The sequence below is a fragment of the Enhydra lutris genome, unplaced genomic scaffold, assembly GCF_002288905.1.
Source record: "Enhydra lutris kenyoni isolate GAN:26980312 unplaced genomic scaffold, ASM228890v2 scaffoldscaffold78, whole genome shotgun sequence".
NCBI lineage: Eukaryota > Metazoa > Chordata > Mammalia > Carnivora > Mustelidae > Enhydra > Enhydra lutris.
This window is the reverse complement of record NW_019154162.1, coordinates 865,889-884,041: the sequence shown is the minus strand read 5'-3', so window position 1 is coordinate 884,041 and position 18,153 is coordinate 865,889. Positions and strand designations below refer to the sequence as shown.

General features: G+C 36.7%; 1 protein-coding gene across 3 annotated transcripts in view; it reads right to left on the bottom strand.

Annotated features, from left to right (window-relative positions):
• Window positions 1-18,153, bottom strand: part of LOC111160860 (contactin associated protein like 5) — an 823,942-nt gene that overhangs the window by 411,599 nt on the left and 394,190 nt on the right. For all 3 annotated transcript variants that reach the window (XM_022524243.1, XM_022524244.1, XM_022524245.1), the window contains one exon: window positions 16,128-16,312. In XM_022524243.1, coding sequence (XP_022379951.1) covers window positions 16,128-16,312 — 185 coding nt within the window. The remainder of the gene's footprint in view (window positions 1-16,127; window positions 16,313-18,153) is intronic.

The window sequence follows — 18,153 nt, the reverse complement described above, 5'->3', positions numbered from 1 at the left end:
AACAGGATAGTTTCTATAATCATGTTTATCACAACAGGATTCAATGTGTAAGCCAGGTTTTCTTCATTGTTTTGAAATGTTACCTTTAGCAAGAATTTAAACCATACTGATGCTTGAGTGTGTCTCAGGAAGATGTGTTCTCCCAACTAGAATGCCTTTGTTTTATATGAATAGCTACTCATATATCCAGGGCTAGTTCTAGATGTTTATTTTTTCCTCAAAAGTTCCACACTATTATAGAAAAATTGTAATGTGTGATAAGGGTTATTAATCCTGCTGTCTACTTTCACTTGTCATTGCTTTATTCTGTTAGGAGAATTATTTGGTATTTTGTCTATTTTATCCTAAAGTTGAATTTCAGAATTGTTTTACCTCAGATAGTCCGTTGGAATTTTGATTAAGAATTTGTTATTTCCACTGACACATTTACTTGGAGAAAAATGGATATTTCTGAAGTATTTCATCTTCCTATATAAGAACATAGTGTCTTTGTCTATTTTCAAATGCTTTTGGTGAGACCAATCATTAGGTTATCATTTTTTACCCTAGTTGATACACTCATCATTAAATTAATTCCTTTGAATTTCATGCTTTTAAAATTTGCTATTGTATGGAATCCTAAAAAAAATTAGAAAAAAAAAAGAACTCGTAGAGAGAAGAGATTGGTGGTTCCCAGAGACAGGGGGTGGGGTTGGAGGAAAGGGGTAAAGAGGAACTCAAAAGGAACAAACTTCCAGTTATGAAATAAATGTAGTGCACAGCATGGTGTACTATAGTTAATAATATTGTATCATATGTTTGAGGGTTGCTAAGAGAGTAGCTTTTTAAAAGTTCTCATCAAACAAAAAATAAATTTGTAATTATGTGTGATGATGGACTTTAACAAGACTTATTGTGGTGATCATTTCACAATATATACACATATTGAGTCACTATGCTGTATACCTGAAATAAATATATGTCAAATACATCTCAAAAAATTACATTATTTATGAATTGTTTCATTAATTAAACATTCTGTCATATAAATTACATAAATATCCCCTTGTTTTCTCTATCCAGATAATTTTATATTAAATAATGTATGTTTTAGTTAATATTATTGAACTTTTAAAGGGGATAGTCATAAGCCATATTTAAAACACTTTACCCTCTTCCAAGTCAACGTTTATATATTTTTCCTTGCTCCATTGTCTTTGTAAAAATTTTCTAAAATCTGTCCAAAACTTTTTAAAGATTCATTTATTTTAGAGAGAGCAAGAATGAGCGAGCGAGAGAGAGAGAAAGAGCAAGGCAGGGAGGAACAGAGGAAGAAGGAGAGAGAAATTTAACCAGACTCTTTGCTCAGGGCAATGTCCTATGCAGGGCCCCATCCACCACCCTGAGGTCAGGGCCCTGAGTTCACAACCTGAGCCAAAACCAAGAGTCAGACACTCAACAGACTGTGCCATCCAGGTGTCCCTGTACAAAACTTTTTAAACGATATTAAATAATCACAGTACAAAACTTTGCAAAAAAATTGTATTTTTATATATTTCCTGAGTATGTAATACTGATTCTGACTCCACATCACATTAAAGAGATAACCTTCTACTGCTATTTAACACATACATAATTTATTTACTTACTTATTTGTTTACTTGAACTGAGAATTGAATGCTGTTTTATCCATGGTTTTTTTCAGAAATCCAAATGAGAATACAGGGTATTTTGTTTAAAGTCCTGGTGAGTTGAATTATATTAACAGATCATAAATTAATAGATTCTCTTTGATTGAACCACACTTGTGCTCCATTTTCCCTGAAATACATGTGCTCCTATTTTAAATAGTAAATGAATTTGAGCTCTAATTTTCTTCTTTTGTCAAGTATTTAGATCAAGTCTAGATTTATCTCTGAGAACAACTATGGGAGTTTTATCTTTGATTCTATTTAAGGATGGCTCATAAAGCTTGGGGAATACTCGGAAACTTAAAACACTAACGAATTTTAGTCCAGAAAAATTTTTAAAATTCTTCCTTTGATAACTTATATAAAATCTTCCTTGTTGATCTGTTGCAATATTCAAATATTTTCAACTTGATTCAGTTACATTAAAAAAGATCCTTTTCTGTTTTCTAAATTGTTGCCATAGTTTAGTAAAAACTAAATTAAAAATTTGTTATTTTTACTTATTTTTAATAAATAAAATTTGTTAGAGAGATTTAGGTTCACAGAAAAACTGAGAGGAGGGTACAGATATTTCCCATACACTCCCTGTCCTCACACATGCATAGTTTCTTTAATAATCAAGATCATTCACCAGAATGGTTCACCATTTTCAATTGGTGAATGTACACTGACACATTATAATCACCCGAAGTCCATAGTGTACATTACAGTTCACCCTTGGTGTTGTGCATTTTTTGGGTTTGGACAAATGTATAATGCCATGTATCTACCATTATGATATCATACAGAATAGTTCCACTGCACTAAAAAAAATTCCTCTGAGCTCTGCCAATTCATCCCTCCCCCGTGCCCCTCAAGTGTAAGCCCTGGCAACCATTAATCTTTTTCCTGTCTCCATAGTTTTTCCCTTTCCAGAATGTCATTCTGTTGGAATCATATAGTATGTAGCCTTTCCAGATTGGCCTATTTCACTTAGTAATATGGATTTAAAGTTTTCCCATGCCTTTTCATGGCTTCATGGCTTCATGGCTCATTTCTCTTTAATGCTTAATATATTCCATCTGGATATACCGTAGTTTATTCATCCATTCACCTACTAAAGGACAGCATGGTCGCTTCCAAGTTTTGGCAACCATGAATAAAGCTGCTGCAAACATCCCTGTGCAGCTTTTGTGAGGACGTAAGTTCTTAATCATTTTTATAATTTTAAATATACAATGACGTTTTTAAAAATGCTGGCCACCTTCCTCAATTTGTAAAAATATTTTTAATGCTCTACTTGCTTGTGACTTAGGAAAATAAGAGTCACAGGGAAATACTTGAAAAAAGAGATAAAGACAAAAACTCTTTTAAATAGCAAAAATTGGTGTTTAAAAGATTTGGGGTAGTTTTCTTTTTGCCTTTTTTTTTTTTTTCTTTTTTTAGAAGCCAAGTAGTATAGCGAATACTAGAGAATACTGTCTACTGCAAAATTGTCATTTTCTGTCACACTAAGGACAACAAAAGCTGTTTCTAGCCTGGGTGGGGGACGTTTGGAGAAAGTTGGTGGAGACAAGAGTATAATTAGACAGTAGTATAGGCCCTGTTCTTTGATTCTCTGCAAACCTGAAACCTGCTGAGGTTTGGGGGGATGTTCATATTGATCACAAGACAGATTTTGGAAAATATAGTTATTTCTCCACTCATTCCCCAAACAGTGACAGCTATAGTTTTTTAGAGATGTCTCAAGTTCAGCAGGGTCCCAGAGCAAAAACTCTCCAGAAGTGAGACAAACTATCAATGTCTGGGGGAAACAATGACACAGAAATGTCTGAGGGTTCTTCACAATAACCTAGTCACTCTAGTATAGTGGGAGGTAGACTGCTGAGGGTCCCCTAGCCTATGAGAGCAGGATGCAGGATATGGATGGACCGAGGATGGTAGCTGGATCTGAAGGTCTGAGAGAATGCAAATGACCAGACCTCAAAGCATGAGCCCATAGCAAGTAACATGGACAGCAGCCACAGAACCCAACACTTTATCCCCAAGTCTCCCCTAGTGCGGGATAATGCATAAGCCCTCCAGCCAATGATCTGCCCAGGAAAAAGGAAAGAAGGGGGAAGAAGAAACATCAGTACAACCCAATATTTACACAGTGCACTAAATTTTAAACAGGCATTAACTAGTTATCCTTCATTATCAAGGTTAGATTTTTCTGCAGTCAGGGGAAGCAGGGCTGATGAGCATAACAAATTCAGCTGGGGAAAAGAAACAAAATTATGTCTCTGCACATTTGAGTGTGACTGTAAATTTTTGATGTATCTTATATTTTCAAATTTTTCAAATTCAAGAATTTGAGGTTATAATTAGACTCTTGAATTATAGATAGTTTGTTATCAGATAATTTAGAATGAAAAAAATGCTTCATATATGGATTCCTTTCCTACACATATAGTATCAATTTTTTTCTAAATACTTCATAAACACTTGTATGCTATATTTGTTATATATTTATTAATTTTACATTAATAATTATATTCCTCAAATAATTTGCATTCATATTTTATCTGATTTATCAAAATTGTGAGAATAAAATTTAAAATATTACTCTAAAGTATGTTTCTTCCCATCATTCTATCTATACTAAATTCACTCTTCTGCATGACCTGGGATGGTCAAATTATTTTAGCCATTATTTGCAAAAATTGAATATTGATCATTCTCAAGCTATTCCACTTAGTTCAGCTGGCATCTGATTGACTGTCTCCCAAGTTTGCAATACTAGGTTTTCTCCTTTAATGCTGTCCATTAGTTCATTCAACTAGCAACATAACTGGAAAACCAGTGATCACTTCCTTGAGTCTGGCTCCTGGGTCTCCACATCCTGGAATTGCCACACAGGCGGCTCATGTAAGGGTAGTGTTAACCAACATCTAATTAGTAAGAATGGACAGTTTTGTTTTGTATTTTGGAGTTATTTTTTGTATTTGATTGATTTTTTAGAAGATTTTATTTATTTATTTGACAGACAGATATCACAAGTAGGCAGGGAGGCAGGCAGAGAGAGAGGGGGGAGGCAGGCTCCCTGCTGAGCAGAGAGCCCGATGTGGGGTGAGGCTCAATCCCAGGACCCTGAGACCATGACCTGAGCTAAAGGCAGAAGCTTAACCCACTGAGCCACCCAAGTGCTCCAAGTATTTGATTGATATTTTATTTGACATATACATCTGCCAAGTATGGATGTTTTTAATTCGAAATCACACTGATTATTATTTTATGGTGACCTTTATCTTCTGATTTTAATTTTTACTTTCAGTCTAATTATTTTTTCCAATTATGCATTTTCTATAAATTTAATTGGTGTATCTTTGCCGCAATTCCTTATTTTTATAAAAAAATAATTTTTGATTATTTCTGCAAAAGTATGTTTCTTGTAAACCATGTGTGTCTGCTGTTTGTTTTTTAGAGCAATGAGACTACTTACCTGAGGAAACAGGTAAGTTTTAAGTTTATTGTATAATGTTTACTGTGTTTTGATGTTAACTTGGAAGACAGTCACTGAGATTATCTAGCTTCTCAAACTATGGCTTTGGATTACTTTCTATGAAGCACAGATTGCTGGTTTTTTTGTTTTTTTGTTTTTGTCTTTCAACCCCAACTTGTTCTACATCTTGTTTACTTAAACTATTATTATTATTACTAATCAGTATACCCACTTTTCCACTTGACATTCCATTTTAAGATATTACATTATGTGTCAATTTGTTGTGAAATTGCATAAATTTGTAAATCATGTCAGCATTTATCCTCTCCCTTTCCACAGCCAAGTGTTTAAAGGCGATGTTTCAGGAACTTCTCTTACTGGATTCAAACCCAGGTCTGCTTCTGCTTTCTATGGGGACCTGGGAAAAATACCTAACTTCTATGCGATTCACGATCCTCATATTCAAAATGAGGATAGTAATAATACTTATGTCACATAAACAACTGAGCTTGACTGGGTAATGTGAGAATTAAAAACCTTCTTTCACCTGAAGGATGGAGAATGGATCCTGGCACACAGTGTTTGCTGTTAATAAGACTGTTTGCACTTTAGCACCTTCTCAGTTCAGAAGTTCTTCCAAAATTGTATTTTGTGGCATTATATTCATAATTTCTGAATAAAAACATATGGATAGTAATTCTTCTAATATTTTTCAGTCTGAAGGTTGTGATAGTATGTATTGATATTTTATTCAATGGCAGCTCAATTCAGTGCCTTTTCTTTGTTTTGATTAATAAACAAACCTTCCTCCAAGATTCTACAGAAGCCTCCATCTGGTTTTCAGATTTTCAGAACATTAGAACTTAATATGTTGTGTGCGCCTTTAAAAAAACCCATTGGTCGGTTCTAGCTTCCCATATATATTGGGTGGAAAGAAAAAGAAAGAGAGTCCATGCTAGAACTTCATGGTTACTGTCTATATTCAATTTTATTTTCAAATTTAGAAAGACTAGTAATTTTACAGTTGAGTGTAAAAGTGTATTATTTGTTCAGCAGGTAGAGGAGAATATCTTCTCAGGTTCATGCTCTGCCTTTTTTTTTTTTTTTAAATCAGTCATTATTCTAAAAAGTACTAGTTTTGGTTTGTTTGGTTGGTTTATTTCCTTGATTTCCTGAATTTCTATCTTATTTTTTTCAGTTACTTCAGTTGTATGTCTTGTACAAATTACTTTTTATTGCCTCACATATCATTATTGTGTTTACAATTCCCCATGTATTTCCTTCAAACTTTAATGAGTGTCGTTGAATTAATCTTTGCTTTCAAGACAAACCTGGCTGAATGCCATGAACCTCTTCATTCACTAATTTCATTGTCTAGGATTCTGATGATATGATCCTGCCCATCCATTCAGACTCCAGCATATTACACCACAGGGCAGATATTGATTATTGAACAGAGATTATATTTCAGGGTGTATCATCGGCATGATGTTGCCCAAGGGCCTTCAGGATATGGATCACAGAGCTATAAACCCAGCTTCTATTAGCTCATGGTCTCATATAAAACTGCACAGTTGTTATAGTGTAGGGGAGCCAAATGCCCTATGCCATTTCTTTCCAAGTATCCTTTAGCAATCTCACTTTTTTTTCCTTTGTTCAGTTGACATCATCTCAATGATGTCTACCCTGATCAACATATCCAAAATTGCAATCTGTTTCCCCTCATCTTTTTTTTTAATGATTTTATTTTGTTTTATTTATTTATTTATTTATTTATTTATTTATTTTTATAGAGAGCACATGCACATGCCAGGTTTGGGGCACAGAGGAAAAGGGAGAGACAGAACCTCAAGTAAGCTCCATGCTCAGTATGGAGCCCAATGCAGGGCTCAATCTCATGACCCCAAGATCATGACCTGAGCCCAAATAAAGTGTCAGATGCTTAACCGACTGAGCCACCCAGGTGCCCCTCCCTTCATCTTTGAACTTCCAATCCATGACCTAGATGTATGTTTTTTCTTCTTTCCATTGCATGTGTAATGTATTTACTTGTTATATTTACTGCTTATGGTTTGTTTCCTCTATGAAAATGCAAGCATCACGAGGGTAGGCATCTTTGTTCTTTGACATATTTGAATTTCCCAAGTGCTTAAAATGATGCCTCATATATGATAGATTCTGAATAAATATTTGCTGAATGTTTTTAAATATCTCTCTAAAAATATTTCTCAAGGACACAGACAATATCTTATTCACTTTTTAATATTTAATGCAAGATGTATGATTCAAACATAATAAATCCAACAAATATTTGTTGAACTGCTTTAAAAAAGAACACTAGCAATTTACTTCTAAATTTGCTTTTGCCTTATTTCCCTTCTGTTTTGGTCAGTTTAGCTGCTTTCTTTGCTTACTTTTCTTGTTTGTTTGGTTATGGCAAATTGCATAGTGTGTCTTTCATTGATCTTAGTAGTCCACAAAAGCAGGTGTTAGATTGTGAAGTTTCACTCACAGTCTGTGTCTTAAGCAACAGAGTCGATCTGGTAATCTGATGGTCTGCTGGTGTCACAGGTGGGCTCCAACTAGAGGACTCCCAGAAGAAAGCCTGCTTTGATGTTAAATGTATGAGGTCCCAGAATCTGCCACTCTCTCTTCCTTTGATCTCATTCCTCTTCTTTGTCTGGCATTTTGCTTCTATCTTTTTCAATCTTTGATGTTACTTCCATGGCAATGAGTTCATTCCTCCTTACTGGCTATTCCTCTGGCCCTGTTTAAATTTTGGAGTCTTCCTGTTTAGAAGATTCCTTTTTCTGTCAGACTTGGATTTCTGATATTTTTGAAGTTTCTCATGTGTGAATATTTGTCTCACTTAACCTCTGATAGTCCACTTTGTAATAAAAGGTATATGAAAATAGATTCAAACAGCTGTCTTTTTTTTTTCATTATTTAAAACTTATACTGGCTTTGTGTTTGTTGAGCCATATGCAGAGTTCATGGCCTTTATGGAAGAACAGCCCATCACTGACCTTGGGAGTGTTCTCAAAGGTCAATGAGTTTCTGCCATTTCAAATGAAACCAGAAATCCCAATTTTCCTGTGAAATCTCTTGATTTTTAAATATTAGCCCAAATTCAAATAGTTAAAAATGAAAAATACAAAATAGGCCAAGTGAGATAATAGCAGTCCTAACCTTCTCCAGGGTCACAATTTTATGGCTTCTGCTCTACTATTTGACTTGATCAATGACTCAGTTTGAAACTTCTTTGGAATGTCTGATCTCTTTAACTTTAAAAAAGTATATCGTGCATATGATGTCTTATTTTTGTCTGTACTTTGGGGTCACATATTGAGAGATGGTAATTGATTACATGTTAACCAAAAGTTACCTCTTCTTCATTGCTTCTATAACCTATTCTTTCACAAATTCCCAGTATCCCCTTATTTCTGGATAAGAAATGTCCTATGTCTCTTTTACAGCGGACAGAAGGTGAGCAATATCTGACCCAGACACAGCCCTGCATTGAAAATGAGGGAACACTGAATGACATTTCTAAAGGCTTATTTATGTATTATTTTAGAGAGAGTGCAGGGGGAGGGGCAGAGGGAGAGGAAGAAAGAGAATCTCAAGCAGACTCCTCACTGAGTATGGAACACAGCATGGGGCTTGGTCTCAATCCCTTGAGATCATGACATGAGCAGAAACCAAGAGTCAGAAGCTTAACCAACTGAGCCACTCAGGCACCCATAAATGGGTATCTTTTTACATACTCATAAACATCAGGAGCTAACACAGCCCACTTGGTTCAACATGTATTTATAATTTGTTCTGTCTGAGTGAACTTATAATAGTTTTACCTTGGGTTTTTATACAATGGGTTAAATTTTGTCTGTTTTAGCATTCAAATGGGGAGCTCACTGGAAATCCTAACTTCAGTATCCCCCGCATACCAGGCACCCAGGCACCCAGGCACCCACCTTTGACCACCTTCCAGTTCCATTCTTCCTCATGGGGGAGTCAAGGAGAAACAGCTATAATAAGCTGCTACCACCCTTATAAACCATGATGTTCCTACACAGCACCCCAGAAATTCTTGCCTAAACAGTTCTGAAAGTGCTTTGAGGCCCCGAATGGCTCTCTCCCCATCAGACCTCCTCAGGATGACAGGTCTGAGCAGTGGCCAGGTGGCAGCTGTTTACACCATGGACAGGGCTTGACCATATGGGATGTTGCTGGGAAGGTACATTCGTCAAAGCAGGAGAATAGAAGATATTTTATTCAACAGTTTGTCAGCTTATTTGTAACCCTTTAAATATTTAAACTTATGGTATGTGGACCTCAATTTGTACTCTTGCCTCAGGCTCTACACGTATTCAACTGTGGCCTGGCTGATTCTATAATACTTTATTGATGTTATAATAATTCAGCCCAGATTCAGCCAGACTCAAGATATCTTATTAGATGATTAAAACCTGCTACCACCTCCACCAATAGCAGCTGAAATAAAATGAGTTTTTCACTTGTTCTTTTAGTTCATGTTAATAAAAACAATTTTTTTTCACTTTGTGATATAATGGTAATACTGAAATACGCCCTTCATCATGTTTTTAATTCCAGTTTGCCATTATAAAACTTGGGGAAACACAGAAAAATCCACAAATCACAACAATCTTAAATTTAAAAATAGAAGAATGGCAGGGATTAATGTGGCTTCAAGTCTTGAATACATGCAAAGGCCAGAATTAGGACCAGAAACAGTGCTTGTATCTTGACGGAGTATCCCTTTCTCAGAGGAATGTCTAGTCACCAAAGGGATCTCCAGTTGAGCCGCTGCACAGGTCTGAACTCAAATCTTGTTTCTGTTACATAATAGCTACTGGGGTATGGGGATGGGGAGCCGCCAACAATCTCTCTTGCCTTGGTTTTTTTGTAATGTAAGACATAACGATTTCCCTCACAAGGTAGCTTTAGAGGTAAAACAAAATCACAAAATACCAACAAAATAGTATTTCATGTTTTCTCCCTTCCAGTTTCTTCCTCTTTATTTCCACTTTGCACCTACTTATTTTTTTTTCCTTATTTTCTTTTCTTTCATTTATTTTCCTCTACATAGACCTCCTACTTTAGCCTTCAGCTGAGTTTCCAAAGGAAACAGGATCAATAGCAATTACACTGCCACATGATCTGGAAAACCGTTTCCTTAGTGATCTGTGGTTATTTTGATCACTAAATAAGTAGTTGTATTATGTCTGGCCAGTCCTTTAATCATGTCTGAGTTCTAAGAGAAGTGTCCTTTAGGCAATGTCAAGTAAGGGTGGTGGCAAGAAGTGGCCTTCAAGCATGGCAGACCTATAAAGAACTTCTTATAGGAACCAAAGTTGGTCATCAATTGTTATCTTTAATAATTACAGAAAGAAACGTCTTTCATTTACTTAACATATATTCATGAACTGCACATTTTGTACCAGACACATTTCTATAAAAATAAAAGTGAAATGAAAATAAAAAAGAAAATGTCAACCCTTACGATGAGCTTGAATGTTATGACTGGGGTGGGGATGAAGAGATAGACAATTAAAAATAAGTAAATTAAATAAAATTCTGAAGTGATAAGTGTTTTTGAAAAAAAACTGAATAAACACAAATCACAGGTTGTAATTTTAGCAGAAAATATAAGAAATATCTTTAAAGTCACATATTCTTTCTATTGCCTTAGTTTCTCCTTAAAATACTTCTATATGTGGTACAAAATTCAAAATGTTTTTAAAAAGTGGTTACTGTGGGGCACCTGGGTGCCTCAGTTGTTAAGCATCTGCCTTTAGCTCAGGTCATGATCCCAGCCTGGGATCAAACCCCTCATCGGGCCCCCTGCACGGCTGGAAGCCTGATCCTCCCTCTCCCACTCCCCCTACTTGTGTTACCTCTTGCTGTGTCTCTCTCTGTCAAATAAATAAGTAAAATCTTTAAAAAAGTAGTTATTGAAAATTAAGGGTTCCCTCTTCATTGAACTCATTCTCTTATGATCTGCCTTGTCTGTCCCTTTAGTCACTTCCAGAGATTTCTGTCTACATGCTGTCTTCTGTCAAGTCCATGCTTTCTTTCTAATCTTAAACACAGATACTCTTATAACGCAGGGCATATTGTTTTTCTTTTCCTTTAGCAATTTATATTAGAAATGGTTCCACATCAGGGTATATAGGGCTGCCTCATTCTTTCTAATGGCTGCATAATACCTCTGTATAGCTTTGTCAAGCACACACACCAAACAAGGTGAGCCCAAAGCCAAGACGTGACCGACCCACCTGTAAAGGTAAAGAAGCCACTTGTAGATTCAGATGGTTTGTGATTTACAGAGTCAACAAAGGCAATAGTAGCTAAATACTGCTGCCCACCTGTCCCACAAACTGAAAAAATGATGCTTAAAAAAAAAAAAAAAAAAGAAAAGAAAAGAAAAAAAGGGAGAGGTCAGATGACCACAATATAAGCTGGGGGTTTCCTTGTTGCTATTGCTCCTACTCTAGTTATTTCAGTCACTAAATAAGCAGTTGTATTATGTCTGGCCAGTCCTTTAATCATGTATGAGTTTTAAGAGAAGTTCCTTCAGCTAAGCAATTCTTGATGACACAGTTCTATTCTGAAAGTGCAGGGCATAAGTGCTTCGTGCCTTATCAGAACCTAGGAGGCAACGAGAAACTGTGTCATGACATCCTCCCAAGGGACAGGTGCGGCGAATGGGAAACAGCCTTGAAGCTTCTAATTGCAGGCCTCCAACTTCTGTTGTTTCAGAAAGATCATAAAGCAGGCTGTCAAGACTCAGATCAGCTGTGCAAAGCTATGGTTGTGTGGCCCATGTAGATAGTGTGAGGTCATCAGGGCACCATGGCAGAGCTGTTCTTTAAAGAGCCTAGCATAATTCCTTTTTTTTTGTTTGTTTGTTTTAAATTATTTATTTATTTATTTGACAGAGAGAGAGAGATCACAAGCAGGAAGAGAGGCAGGCAGGGGTGGGGGGGAGCAGGCTCCCTGCTGAGCAGAGAGCCTAATGCGGGGCTCAATCCCAGGACCCTGAGATCATGACCAGAGCAAAGGCAGACGCTTAACTGACTGAGTCACCCAGGTGCCCCTAGCATAATTCTTAATTATGAACCCCCTTGTGAAGGACTTTTGGGGAATTTCCACTATTTTATTATTCCTAACATATGTCCTATTGCATACATTTACCTATGACCATAAGATAAACTGCTAGAAACAGAACAGTTGGGTTGAAGACCACATGTTTACAATTTTGAAGACATTGTTCTTTCGTTAATGTAATATTAATTACCATCCCACTAGTAATGGATGAAATAACTCTGGTTTCTCCACACCCATGCCAACATTGTAACATTTTTAGTCTTTGCAATCTAAGTGAAAAATATCACTGTAGCATGAATTTTCGTTATTTTTCTTAATGAGTGCAGTTAAGCACCTTTTCATATATTTGAGAGCAATTTGTACTTCTTACATCCATTTTCTTTATTTCTCCTTTAAGTTATCCATTAATAATTATTTGTAGGAGATTTTTACTTATTAATTGAATTTTGAAATAATTTTCTAAGTTACTGGGGTAGTGATATCACTATATATGTATTTTTATGGAAAATTTTGTGGAAGTTTTTTAAAAAAATTTATATGGGTATTTTTCATATATTTTACTTCCAGGCTTCTGAAATTCATGTCAGACTTAGAAGAACCTCCCATAATCCTTGATTTAAAAGTACTATCTCAGGGCACCTGGGTGGCTCAGTGAGTTAAAGCCTCTGCCTTCGGCTCAGGTCATGATCTCAGGGTCCTGGGATTGAGCCCTGCATCAGGCTCTCTGCCCTGCAGGGACCCTGCTTCCCACTCTCTCTCTGCCTGCCTTTCTGCCTACTTGTGATCTCTGTTTGTCAAATAAATAAATAAAATCTTTTAAAAAAAGTACTATCTCATATTTTCCTTAAAATTTTGATAGAACCTACATTTGAAGATATATGTACACATATGCATTTTTAAATGCTTATAAGGTTTAATCTAACCTAGCTTTTTAAACTAAGCATTATATATATATATATATATATATATATATATATATATATAATTTTGTAAAATGCCTTTTCGTATATATGATGTGGCAATATGCAAAATCATGTATTTAAAAAAATTTTTAATAGTTCTGGTGCCTGTAAAATGGCTATATAAACAGGATCACTGAGCACTTTTGATAGGAAAAGAATTAATGGATTATATGAATCTCAGAGAAATGGGCCCTTATTAAGATCCTAAAAATATCTCTTTTCTAAAATCCATCTGCTCCAGACCAGAAGTGAAGCAAATTGCTATAGTCTTTTTCACATGCATTTGGAGAAAATCATATAGGCTGAGTGATGTGAACTAAGATGACATTTCAATGAGAAGCAAAGGATCTACATTCTTTCTGCTTCTTTTGATTGATTGATTGATTGATTGATTTTTGACAGAAGATTCCCAGCCCTAGGTGGGAAGAGAAACAAACAACTTAATATATCTTAATGTAACAAAAGCCTTCTCCTTTCTTTTTTCTCCCAGACAGGCATGATGTCATTCATTGATATCCATAGGTAGTCTAAGATGGAGAGATGAAAGTTACCATATTTTCTTGCAATTATTAGCTCATAATGTTAACATTTTAAGAGGAATTTTGATTTTCATAATATAATGAACCTTGGTATAAAACTTGAAAGGCATAACTTTAGAACAGCGATGTTCTAATAGTCAGTCACAGGAACCCAATGGCCTGATTTTAGTTTTCCTGCTAGCTGGTGGTATCCAGGGTGCATACGGGCACATATGATCCCATGACAGAAATCAAATCAATAACCTAGATTCTTATTAATAGACATTATTACAAAATAATCTCTAGACTTAGATATTTTATTTATCTTTATTCCTGCCAATAGGGTGCTATTATTGCTTCTGGGTAACTGAAATTAAGAGTTTTCATTTCCTGGATTTATACAACTAGTTAGTGGTAAAGTGGCAATTAGAACTCAAGACTCCCATTCTACTGCTCTTTCCTTTACACATAGTCTTTAAGGTGAATCTGCAAAGACTGGAGAACTCCAGTTGTTCTAGAAACTTCTCCCAACATGTAATTCTCATGTTCTAGTACAGTCAATTTCTAATGTCACCATTAGAGTCAATCCATCTTCTTATATGGTCATTGGGGAAAGCTGGCTGGGCACTCTGGCAGGGGCTTGAATTCTCTGAAACAGAGGTTACTTCAAAGGAATTCTCCAAGACATTTCTTTCCTAGGAGACACTTTTTATAAGGCAACGTGAAATCCAGGCATTTCCTAAAGAAATCTGTTCCAGTGACATCACTGGATTTCATGTCCCTCAAATGTTGACATTCATTTTAATGCCACTCAGCTGTGATCCCATAAACATTCTGTACACAGGAGAGATAGGTAACATAGGCTTGAAAATAAAGGTTAAATAAGGCAACTGGGAGAATTTTAGAATCATCTCCTAGGTGGGTAGAGTTACAGATGATTTTCTGTTTTCTGTTGTCCTCAAGTTCATGAAAGATATCTCTTTTAATATTATGTGTATTCTTTATTTTTTTCTTTTTTCAATCACTTTCAACCAGTTTAAATCACTTAAACTTGACAAAGAGAGATGATTGATATTCATAGATTTCCAGTTATCAGCAAATAAAAAATCTACCTGGTGTCTTTGAGTCAGAATGGCAAATTCTTTTTTGAAGTTAATGAATGGCATAATTTATCAACAGTATGCTAAGCTAAAGGTAGGTTCAAAAGAGAAAATCTTTCTTATAGCTCATGATGGTGATTGATAAAAAGTAAGTCAGACACTAATTTTTCAATTATCTATCTCCACCCCTGCTGTTCTAGAATGTACCCCACTGGTGAGTGGAATTGTCAACTAACAGATTTTCAGATTTTCCCACCATCTGCCCAGCAATCTCCTCCCTCCATCTCCCCACAAGTCTAAGCTACAGAGTAACTATTCTAAAATAGTACTTTTCAAATGGTAGGATGTCACCTGGAGGATTTCTAAAACAAATTTTTGAGCTCTTCTCCCAGAGTTTCAGATTCAGCAGGTTGGGGGGGAGGGCTGACTATTTTCATCTTTAACAAATCCCCCAAAGGATGCTAATTGGGCTGACTCTTAAAACAGACATTCAGAATTGCCATGCCACAATCCTGCAAAAAGTCCTATAAATTCTCCAACACAGGAACTCTGTCTCAGCCAACTGTGTATATTTATTGCCTAGGGAAAAAAGTCTGATACAGAGCAGGGCCAGGTTTGTAGAACTGAACTACTTGCAAAGATGGTTAACTTTTGTCTGACGGTCTGCTGAACTTTGTGCCATCTTCTTTGTGTTGTAGCCTCGGTGCATTTCTTGCAGTCATGCAAGAAAGCAAGAAAGAAATGACTCTTCATGTATGCTATAAAAGTCTGCATAGAAATAAAGGTTAACTACAAGTGCTATAGTGTGCATTTTAGATTCCTTTGGATTTTATTTATCTCCCTTTTTTCTTCAGGAATATGTGATATATAATATTATATTAGTCTAATTTCTGTATTTTTCCAGCTAATTAAAATTGATTTTTGGAAAAAAAAAAAAAGAACAACTGAGTATAATGACAAGATTATGCAGTGATACAGGAAGGCTACAGGCAGGAAAAAAATTTTTAAGTGAAAAAGGAGATTTCCTGATTTTAAAATGCACACAATTTGCTGAGGTCCCCTTGTTGCCAAGGCACTTCCCCCCACAAACACTGCTCAGATTGCCTTCTTGGACTCTTCCACTGAAGGCTGTCTGGGTTTAGACGGAGAAGTTGAGCCCAGGGTAAGACTTGCCATGGCCCCCCATCTTTTCTCAATTGAACATTCGTTTGCTGATTTTTTTTTTCTTTTTTTAACTGATGCTGAGTAAGGCGCCTGGGGACCTGCAGGGAGAGTCAACTCACCTCATAGTCGATGTCTAAGGCATCTGCCTCGCCCTTGGTGCGGAAGTGCTGTGTGTGTTTGTCCACAGAGAAGTTCACCTGTTTGCCAACCCGCTCAATGAGAACCGAGTGCCAGTGCTGATCATCCAGCAGACTTCCCAGGGTGGCTGAAGGTGGGCTGCTGCTGAGCCGAGGTTTGCTGTCATCTGTGAAGGGGAAAGGAAGACTGGATGGCATTCGTGCCCAAGGGCGGCCTTGCATGCTAGAATATTCTGCAAGCAACGCCAACTCTCTTTATCCTAAAGGTAGAGAATGACTCTCTCTCTCCAGGGCCAGAACCCTGTTGGGTTTGTAAAGGAATAACATATTCTGTCCACAGATTTAAGAAACAAATTCTAGGTCAGCTGATATATACATCCCCTTCTGGATATGAAAGGATATACGTTCAGAACATGAACAGTTAAGTAATAAAATGCACCATATCCTAATATCCATCAATAATATTGAAAACAGGGAATATCACACTTACAAATAATATATATTCTTTGTGTTTGAATGGTTCTTGAATGGAGAAAATGAATCTTGACTTATGCTTTGGAGGAAAAGTAAATTCTGGATAAGTAAAGGGAAGACAGTGGGCACCGAGTTAGGCAAGTCTGAAGGCAAAGGCAAAGATGAGGAAAGAATCATTTTAGCTGCAATTTTCAAGTGCCTACTATATGAACAGCACTTAAGTTAGAAGCTTATACCCACCATCTTTAATCCCCCAGGGGAAAGTTATTATCTGATTTTCATGAATAAAGAACATCTGGATCAGTGAGGTTAAGCGCCCATGACCCAGGGGTGCAGCAAGCATTCAAATCCAGGTCCTCTGACCAGCCTTGTCACTCTGCCTGTGGCACGGGCCATATGCATAGATTCCGTCTAAACTGAAGACACCCTAAACTTGGAGTGAGAGATTCACCCTAAACTTAGGCTGTGAGAGATTCAGGTGGAGAGGCACATTTTTCTATCAAGTCAGGCTAGTTCTCCCTCCCCTCTGCCCCTCCTCCAATTTTATGGAAGTTCCTGCCAGTACCATTTTGTCAAAAAGATTACAGCATTTTCCCCCCTTCAGAATAGCTCAGATTTAGCCAAATGAACAGTTAAATGCAATTAATTAAGACTTACGTGTAAACTTTCAAGTTTGTGAATGTTTTATTGTTTGGTCCCCTTAGAAACTGAAAGCTAAATGTCTCCCACTTCTCTCCTAAGATGTGTTTTACCAGAACAGCTCCAACAGTCTGCTCAACAGTGTGGCATTAAGGAGGCAGGAGCTGCCATTTTCCCTGTAGGCTGCTCACTCCCACCTCCATTATGGCCCTGTGGCACTGTTTCCTGCACTGAACAACACTTGGTTGCTTCATTCGGGGGGAGGGGGTGGAGGGCGTCAAACTTATTGTAGATGAAAAATGATAGATGGTGCATTCATTGCTGACTTTTTTTCATTGTTTATTCAAAAACTTTTAAGTTCTTGCAATTAGTCAAATTATGCTAATGATTAAAAGTTAGTTCTTCTTTTTCTTTCTCCTTCCTCCTTTCCCTCTCTCCATCCCTTCCTTTTGTCTCTCCCTGCTTCCTTCCTTCTTTCTTCCTTCTTTCCTTGCATAAAAAAGATACTGTGATATATAAAGGGGATAAAGGAGTTAAAAGGTACATTCCCCTCCCCAAAAGTCTTAATGGAGTCTCTCAATAAGTAAATTGATAAAAAAAGTGTGCTGGTGGCATATAGTGTTTACTGTTAGGAGCCAAACAAATGCAGGGTAGGGAGTTGTGAAGCTCCCATAGAGCAGTGACAGGTCTGAGATTTGGCTGGAAGAAGGAGCATCAGCACACAGCCAGGAGAAGCCTGTGCCAGGACTCGGAGGTGCAAAGAAACATGGTGGGGGAGTCCATGTAGTGGTACTGTGATCATGCCAGCCTGGCTTTTATCATCCAGGACTAGTGCACTAGTGAGTGTGAGGTAACTGTGTATTTTATTTACCTTTAAGGAAAGGACATCAGATGA